We start from the raw sequence: 8,778 nt of genomic DNA on the forward strand, positions 1-8,778 counted from the left end.
TTTTCTTTTCCCCCCTGACCTTCCATCAGGAAAAGGACAGTTCCCTGGGACAAGGGGGTGCCCTGTCCCTTCCCATCCCCAGCCAGACCCCTGCCCTGTGCCCACAGGGGCACCTGGGCTGCGGCAGCAGCTTAGATCCAGGATCTGACCCAGGACCTGATGCAGGACCTGATCCAGCCCCTCCCCAGCCTGGCAGAATCACAGCACATACTACAGCCAGGAACATCAAGCCTGGACAAACCATTTGCGGGGAACTAAAGTAAGATGAGAATAAAACCCTGCGTGGCAGTGACTCTGCTGCCATGCTCCATCAGCAAAGCCAGAAGCGGGGCTGCCCACAGCGGGGAGCTGGGCACAGCCTGCCCAAGGGTACAGTCGTGCAGGACCCGCGGAGGCAAGCAGGAGCAGCTGAAACAGATGAACTTCTGAGCACCGTTTCCGCTGCTGCAGCGTGCGTTCACCCTTCCCCGAACCCCGCAGGAAGCAGCCCCTGGGCACGAGGTCCCAGCAGCCGCTGCAGGGCACAGTCCCCCAGCACGGCGGTGACAAGCCTGGACGCCTCCCTGTGCCACCCATCCCCAGAGCCCCGGAGCACACATAACCACGCGTTGAGCTCTGCCAAGGAGAGCAGATGCCAAACCTGAATTACCAGCCCAGAGAGTAGCTGCGGATCCTAGGAGCTCCTGCGATTTGCGGCAGGTTTTTCAGGCCCCCGCCTGTCACACGCACACGCAGCTACTTAAGCAGTCACCCAAGGACTTGCGGGCTTTATTTTTATTTTATTTTATTTTTCTTTCACGCGCTTTTGGTGCCTGCCAGCTCCAGGTAAGTGTGAGCTTTGAGCTGAGGGTGCTGGGGCGACTCGGGGACGGGCTGGGGGACGGGGTGAGCAACTTGCTGGGGAGGTTGGAGCAGCACCCAGAGGGCTGTAACGGGAAAGCCCTGTGGCTGGGGCACCGGACGGGCACGCAGGCAGACAGAGAGCCCAAGCTAGATGTACCACGGGGACTTCTTTCAGCTACAGCAGCTGCTGCACTGTTCGTGCTGTTCCTATCCGATATTATCTTCGACAAGGCTGCATGGGAGGCTTACAGGATGCATGACAGGTGTTTTTTTCCTTATGGTGGGGTCTGGTTTATTTTTAAAGCCTCAGCCCCACCTCATCCTGTGTGCCGTGCTGGCTGATGTTATCCACCACCGTGCCCCGGCTCAGCAGGAGGCAGAGCAAAGCTCAGGACAGGACACAGCTTTGCAGAGCGAGGGAGGACAGGACAGCCTGTTTGCGTTGAGGACGGCTCGCTGTTTTGATCCCTGCAGTGGCAGGAAATAGTCACAAGCTAAAAACAGATGCTTCCAGTCCCTTCTCAGCCCTAACGGTGGGGAGGGCGCTGGGGAAGGGGCCACGGGGGCCCATCAGCTGTGCAGGAGCTTCTGACCAGAGAGTTTTCCAGGGGCTTCAGGAGCAGTAAATGGTTGGAAATCTGTGCAGCCAGGCAGCTATTGTGTATGTCTTTCCAAAAAAAAAAGCAAAGCTGAGCAAACAGAGATCATCTCTTTTCTGGAAAAACAGCTGCTTTCTGCCAGGACAGTAGGTGCTGAGAAGCACCAGCAGTGTTGAGCTGCCCCCCTGGGAGGCAGAGGGTTGATGCCCTCCCCTATCTCAGGCCAGAGCTGGGTTCCCAGCCAGTACCCCCAGGGTGTACTAACATTTTCCCCTGCTGCAACCTGTGGCCATTGCTTGTTGTCAGTTCCCAGGTGGATGTGGAGGGACGTTCAAATAACCCACCAGCCATGCTAAGACAACCAGGTGCTCCCTGCACGGTCCCAATGCACACAGCAGTGCTGGTTATAGCCATCTGCAACCGCAGAACCCTTGCAAGCTTCAGCTGGTGGCTGCTGTCACACTGCCCTTCCTAAAACCGAGATGATCAGAATGAAGTGTGACTTCCCCAGGGTTCTGTAGCTGCAGACACTTTTTGCTCTGGTGCTGTGGTTTCACTGCGCTTCTGGAACCACCACTTCTGCCTGGGTGTGTCACCCCCCGCCACCAAACTCAAGCCTGTGCTGCTGAGGAAAGGCAATGTTAGGCATGGGGCTGTTCACAGAGCTCAGCAAACACCACAGCACCCCAGCTTTTCTGAGAGCTGCATACGTAGCTTGCATGCTTCATGCTAGAAAAAGCAATTTTTTTCCAACGCCTGTAAAAAATTAGGCAGAAAAAAAAAAAAAAAAAAAAAAAAAAAAGCTAGCATGGTGCTTTTCAGCAGATGAGCAAAACAGTCTCAATTCTCCATATTTCTGCCAGGTTTTAAGAAATGTAAGCAAGAAAAACATCTTTCCTGAACAAGGGAATGGTCCTGTACAGCCTGAAGGCTAGGCTTCAAGCCAGGGCCTGGGCTTAAATGGGTTTAGGGGTCCAGGTGAGGCCAACAAGGATATTTAGGAACTCTTAGTGTACTCCAGTCTTGTCACATACTGCCTGTTTTTAGCAACTAAAAGGTGCTGTGCAGGGTGCCACATGTGGCATGTGGCCTCTGAAAACCTCTGGGCCCCAGGGGAGCCATGTGAGAAGACCCGCAGAGCCCTCCAGGACATGCAGGAGGTTGACCTGGTCCTGAAAGCCATCTCACAGCCTCAAGAAGCAGCAAACGTTCTCCCTCCAGAGCAAGGGTAGAGAGAGGATAAGAAAAAAAAAAAATCAGGTATCCTATTCCGTATGCCAGGGCACCCCAAGCTGCCAGCAGGTGGAAGATCTGTGCCCTATGGGAAAACGCCTCAGGAAATTGGGGATTATCAGAAACAGAAGCAGCCACAAAGATGAAACAGGAGAGTTACGAGGCACGCGTTTCCTATGCAAATCCATGCAGACGCATTAATGCACACTAACTGAGCAGGCTGCAGACGATGATTTGTGAACCACCGGGCCCTGCTGCTGCTGGGAGCCCAGGCTCGGTGCCTGAGGCCTGACCTCTCCCCGTGCGGACACCTCTGAACCGTGTCCAGTGGCTGCAGTACCCCACAGAGCTCAGCCTGTGGTGCCTGGGTGCTGGGGGTGATCTTGTCCTGGTCTCTTCCTGGTGGTGAACGATGCTGTTTTCCATCACTCTCCATCGCCCTGAAAGGAGCTCTGACCTTATGCAACCACTGTGTTACAGTCAGTATTTACCAAGCGACTTGAGAAGAAGAGTGGGCTGTTTCATGAGCAGCTCTGGTCTTTTTAACCCTGTGTGAATGCCAGCAGATCCTGTTATTAGTCAATGCAACTTCTTGCAGATAAGGCTCAGCAGAGCATTTAGTTTTCGGGGTAAAGCTCAGGGATCTCCCCAGCCCCTTGTGAACAGGACAGCTGGCTCCCTGCAAGCTGCAAAGCAGTTTTGGACCTTAGCCCTATCCCAGTGGTGCTGCCAGAAGGTGAGAGCCCTGAGGCATTCGGTACACCCCAGGCTACAGGGTGGGTTATGGCAACCCGTCAGCTGGGGTAACAGGCAGGTGCAATGCTGCACAGTAGGGGTGCAGGACAGTGGAGGCATTTAGGCTACATCCCCAGGGAGAAAGAGAAGGAGAAGCTGGATTGTGACATAGAGGCGGGTGGTCCAGAGGAGACCCACAGCAAGCCAAGGGCTCCTGGCAGCAGTGGGGAGCCAGCGACACCAGCCAGCCCACCCGACAAACACAGGCTGAGTGGCTCAGGAAGCAGAACAGATCAAGAAAAGCCACATTTCTGAATCCAGCTCCTCCCCTGCCACCACCCATGGTTTGGTTTCGGAAACACCGAGGCAGTTCACTGTCAAGAGGCTTATCTGTCCTCTCGTTTTAGTTGACCGAATTGGCAGGCTTGACCCTCTGCCACCTGGGAGCAAACCTGGAGGCCTGCAGAAGAGGGGTGTGAGACTTACCCGGGACATGACTCATTTGCTTGTGCTTTTGTGCCCAGCCTGCCAGAAATTTGTGCAAAGCTTGGCAAATTGTGTGACTCCAAAGACTGACCCCTTACTTGAATACTGAAAAACAAACAGTCTGGTGATACTGAGGAACAACGGGACTAACTGTATATCCCCATGCACGATAGCATTAAATATTAGTAAAAACAAAGCAGCTCGTCTCCAGTTTTGTCTGGCCATGCTGCTGGGAAGAGGAATGGGAGGTAAAACAGAGTGATTGCTGTGCCCGTGCTCCTAACAGGTCCTGCATCCTTTGCCTTGTGTTTCCCCTGCACAATTTTGCCTGCTGGCTGGGGAGAAAAGAAAAAACAAAATCGCTGGGCTGGATGCCAGACACCGTCCCAAAAGATAAAAAGATAAATAAGGGTTCTTTGGTGTTTGTTTTTTTTTTTTTAAACTACTGACTTGAAAGTAACACACACACACCCCCAACATGCTCGCTGCTGTGACATCAGCCCCGAGTGACGCCCAAGCCTAAATACGGCCGTAAACAGGAATCATCTCCGCGGGAGTCAGGCGGGCTATAAATACAGCAGCCAGCAGAGGTTGCTCGGCAGAGGAGAGGCTGCAGTTCCTGCCAGCTAGGGATGGTGAGGCGGCTCGGCTGGGAGTGTTGCTGCCACAGCCAGGAAAGTGAGGCAGGTGCTGCTGGCAGGGGACAGGGCTCCCAGCCCTGCTTCCACCTTTGGGAAGGGAGTTGTGCCCTGCCACAGCCAGAGGCCGCTGGGGAAGAGGGAGCTGGTGGTGACTGGGATGCCTGGAGCTCAGCGAGTACAGACCTCGTGTCCACTTGGTCTTGGCAGTAATCCTGGCCTCTCTCTACAGTGCCTGGCCCCATAGCCCAGAAGGAAATGGACGCCGAAAAGCCGGTGACTCCCACCGAGGAGCAGCTGGAGATCCTGGAGTACAACTTCTGCAAGGTGAACAAGCATCCTGACCCCACCACGCTGTGCCTCATTGCAGCTGAAACTGGGCTTTCCGAGGAGCAGACCCTGGTGAGTGTGCACCCCTCGCCCCCACCTTAACACCGGTTCTGCTTCCCTTGCATGTCTCTGTGCCCCACAAACCTCCTGCCTACTCTGCCCCTGCATCTCCAAAGCCCCTTCCCCTGTAATTACAGCCCCTTTGGCCCACAGCCACGGCTTTCCACATAGCAGCCTGGTGCCCCACTGGGTTCCTTGTGGTCCCTTTGCCCCCGAGCCCCAGCGCCAGCCCGGACCAGGAGGCCAAGCTAGTGCTCCCTGTAGCCAGAGTAAGGTCATCTGTCGTGTGTCACTGCCTCTAGGGCCGTTAATTTACACCTGTGCATGTTGTCCTTTCCATCCAGCCCGTTTCTGACAGTCCCAAGTGCCCACACGACTGGCTTCATAGCTGGAAGAAACTACACTCGTTTTAAAACAGGTGCAGGAGAGATGCAACGCCTGCAGGATGTGCTGTGGGACACACTCAGGCTGTGCACGCTTCCCATCATTCATTAGTTCATCATCCCTGAGCACACATCTTGGGCAGGTCTGTCAGCCTCTCCAGGAGACACAGAGGCCTTGAAGTGTTCATTCACACAGACAGGCTGCCACTGCCGGGGACTTGCATCTGGCTACCTGCAGGCTGTGCTGGGAGCCAAAGGAGAACAGCTCCTTGCAGCCTGCAGATTGCAGTGCAGCTCTGGTTTTGATGCAGATGTTGAATAAATTCCTAGCCCCATGGTGTGTTTCAGGGTTATCGAAAAGAAATCAAACAGAAAAAAATGTTCGCAGCATTTTGGAGCAAGCTGCCAAGTCTGGCTCTCCCTTAGCAAAGCCCATGAATATGAGAGTCAAGCAGACAATGCCAGCATTTAATCTGTTGCTGGGAAAGATGCTAGGTGTAACTGATCATCCCAGGTGGAATGAAAAAGGAGATACCTTCCTCTACTGGCAGATATTTTTGTCTAGCACCAGGTGTACAGATGTTTCGAGGCAGCAGCCCTGAAACACCTTAGAAATGTCATTGCATTTTATTCCCCCTAGAGCAGGTTGTAAACTCAGGCCACATATGCCCAGAACCCCTCTGAAGATATCTTAAAATCAGCCTTTCTTCTTCCATAAATCCAGAGTGCCCCTGGATATCTGGAGATAAAGGTCATGGTAGGGACAGGATGAAGACCGGGGTGGTGAGCTGCAAAGTGCCTGCATTGCGTATGACACAGAATCACCCCTCCTGGCATCTGGAGTGCTTTGCCAGCCAGATATAGCAACCACTTTAATACCAGTAAAAATGAAATGCAGAGAGGTACGGAGTCAACAGGACACGGTGGTTTAGGGCAGGAAGTGAAATTCTTGGGAGGAGATCAGATGGGCAATCATCTAGCTGGATGTGGTCCAAGGCAGCACCAGTGCAAGAGGGACACTTCTCCCGTGCACCACAGTTGTATCATTAGTGACTGTAACAGCTTCAGAAATAGCCATGAACAAATATAGCAACAAAACGAGCAGCAACAAAGCAAGTTGTAGAAGTCATAGGCACAATCCCAGTGACAAGCCCAAGCTGTGCTTCCAGCACACGCGAGTTATGCCTCTCTTCTTATGGAGCTAGCGTGGCTTTCTTTATCTACCCCCATTGCATCGAGCATTTCAAATTGCAGCTGTGTCGAAGTGGCATCAGCAGATCTTGGCTTAGGGATGCCAAGTCACTATAGAATAACATAACCATTCATATTACTTGAAGAATAAGATAACTTTTAGCCCATTTAAAAAATCTATTTGTCCTTAAGTCTGCAGAGAGCCACTATGTTTCCCTCTCATCCTTTCTGAAGCAGGTTACCTTCTGGTTCTGTCATTTTTGGACCTGTGGTGATTGCTTCAATGTTCCAGCCACTTAAACAGATGCCATCCTGCTTAGCCAATCTCTTACTCTGTTTGCAAGAAAAATCTGGACTCACAGCAATAAAATGAGAACTCATCCAGGTTGCCAAGGTCTGGAATGAGCAAGGCTTAAAAGAAGTGCACACATAGGTGATAGACCATTTGGTCAGGAGAGAATCATAGAATCATAAAGGTTGGAAAAGACCTACAAGATCATCTGTTCCAACCATCCCCCTACCACCACTGTCACCCACTAAACCGTGTCCCCAAGCACCACATCCAACCTTTCCTTGAACACCCCCAGGGACGGTGACTCCACCACCTCCCTGGGCAACCCGTCCCAATGCCTGACTGCTCTTTCTGAGAAGAAATGTCTCCTCATTTCCAACCTGAACTTCCTCTGGGGTAACTTGAGGCCCTTCCCTCTAGTCCTATCACTAGTTACCTGTGAGAAGAGGCAGACCCCCAGCTCCCCACACCTTCCTTTCAGGAAGGGAGCAATAAGGTCTCCCCTGAGCCTCCCCTTCTCCAGACCGAACACCCCCAGCTCCCTCAGCTGCTCCTCACAGGCCTTGTGCTCCAGGCCCTTCACCAGCTTCGTAGCCCTGCTCTGGACATGCTCCAGGGCCTCGATGTCCTTCTGGTAGTGAGGGGCCCAAAGCTGAACACAGTGCTCGAGGTGCGGCCTCACCAGAGCAGAGCACAGGGCTGTCCTGCTGCCTCTGACCCACCCAGGAGCACTCAGCCCAGTGCTCTCAGTTGCATTTTGTTCTTTTTTTTCCCTCCAGAAATGGTTCAAGCAGCGCCTGGCACAGTGGAGGAAGTCTGAAGGGCTGCCCTCAGAAAGTGGCTCTGTCAGGGACTAGAGGATGCTGCTCCGGTCTCCGTGCCTGCTGTAAATGATGGAGACAATGTTCAGAGTGGGTTTCCTGTTGCAGAAAGTTTTGAGATGCAAAATAATGCCCTGGTATTTAACGTAATGTTTATTTATAGAAAAAAAAAGCTATATATATAAAATATATATGTATATGTGTATACAGCTTCTGGTGGTTGCATAACCAGTTCAATGATTCTTATCCATTAACAGAGCTGCACAGGCCAGGCCATCTCATGCCCTTGTCAGCTGCTATGAAAGGTTCAAGTACAGGAGGCAGGAAGACAGATTTATTTTCTTTATGATTTAGTGTACAGAACATCCTGAGAGGAGGGCAATTGGAAAATGTGATGTGTTGTTTGTGGGGTCTTGGTGAGCTTAAGATGCCCAAGATGTTTGGATATTGCCAAACCAAGTATCCACATCATAATCAGATCAAGACACAATGAATGTATTTTTGTTACAGGACACCAAAGGGAGAGAACTGGTCTTTTCTTTGTCCAATGTGTAAATAAAAACCAAAGACTTTTGGTGAAAGGAGCTGTGTTATGTCCATGTCTGTGCTCCCTGCCCCAGTAATAGAAGACAAACCCAGCTGGGATGACAACACTTCGCTAGGGCAGCCTCAAGCAGCCACCCTGGGTTTTCCCTGTTGCCACAGGGAGAGCCTGAAGAGGCGGGCAAGCTCCTCTTCTAGGGCACCCACAGCAGCCCACACAGTTCCACACACAGCCCAGGCCCTGGGGGGCAGAGGCTGGTGATAATGAGTAGTGCAGGACAGTACATGGGCGAAAAAATAACTCACACCATTACCCAGTGACCCTGTTTCTGTCACAATCACATAACTTTGAGTGCCACTAAGATCTGTAAACTTTAGCAAACATTCTGAAACCCAAGGTCAGGAGCTGCGTTGCATCACCCTGCACAGCGTCAGCCTTAGTTTGCTACACTTATGGGAAGGAACAGTTCCTATGCTGGCCTCCCCCAACCATTATTTCATTACTTCTTTGACTTTTAGGGCAAAACGAGAGTGATAAACCCCAGACACAATCCTCCCTAAGGGAAGAGGCTTCCCACATTAGGTCAAATTCTGCTCTTTTCCCCAGTAAGCATTTTATTCTTA

General features: G+C 52.1%; 1 protein-coding gene across 5 annotated transcripts; it reads left to right on the forward strand.

Annotated features, from left to right (window-relative positions):
- Nucleotides 1-529: 529 nt before the first annotated feature.
- Nucleotides 530-8,192, forward strand: HOPX (HOP homeobox). Of its 5 annotated transcripts, none has more exons than XM_032186708.1 (3): nt 530-825; nt 4,767-4,936; nt 7,570-8,192. In XM_032186708.1, exons 2-3 carry the CDS (start codon nt 4,793-4,795, stop codon nt 7,645-7,647), a joined length of 222 nt encoding a protein of 73 aa, XP_032042599.1. In that variant the 5' UTR covers nt 530-825; nt 4,767-4,792; the 3' UTR covers nt 7,648-8,192. The 5 variants fall into 5 exon arrangements, with proteins under 5 accessions (XP_032042599.1, XP_032042596.1, XP_032042600.1 ...); XM_032186705.1 differs by lacking the exon at nt 530-825 and adding an exon at nt 4,436-4,583; XM_032186709.1 differs by lacking the exon at nt 530-825 and adding an exon at nt 4,440-4,531.
- The last annotated feature ends 586 nt before the right edge of the window (nt 8,193-8,778 follow it).

The sequence above is a fragment of the Aythya fuligula genome, chromosome 4 (assembly GCF_009819795.1).
Source record: "Aythya fuligula isolate bAytFul2 chromosome 4, bAytFul2.pri, whole genome shotgun sequence".
Taxonomy (NCBI): domain Eukaryota; kingdom Metazoa; phylum Chordata; class Aves; order Anseriformes; family Anatidae; genus Aythya; species Aythya fuligula.

Excerpts from the sequence above, each read along its gene's own strand:
- HOPX (XM_032186705.1), top strand. The coding sequence starts at position 4,529 with ATGGTGAGGCGGCTCGGCTGGGAGTGTTGCTGCCACAGCCAGGAAAGT. Across the intron at positions 4,584-4,766 it reads CAGCCAGGAAAGTGAGGCAG|TGCCTGGCCCCATAGCCCAG; the intron begins GTGCTGCTGGCA and ends CTCTCTCTACAG. Across the intron at positions 4,937-7,569 it reads TTTCCGAGGAGCAGACCCTG|AAATGGTTCAAGCAGCGCCT; the intron begins GTGAGTGTGCAC and ends TTTTCCCTCCAG.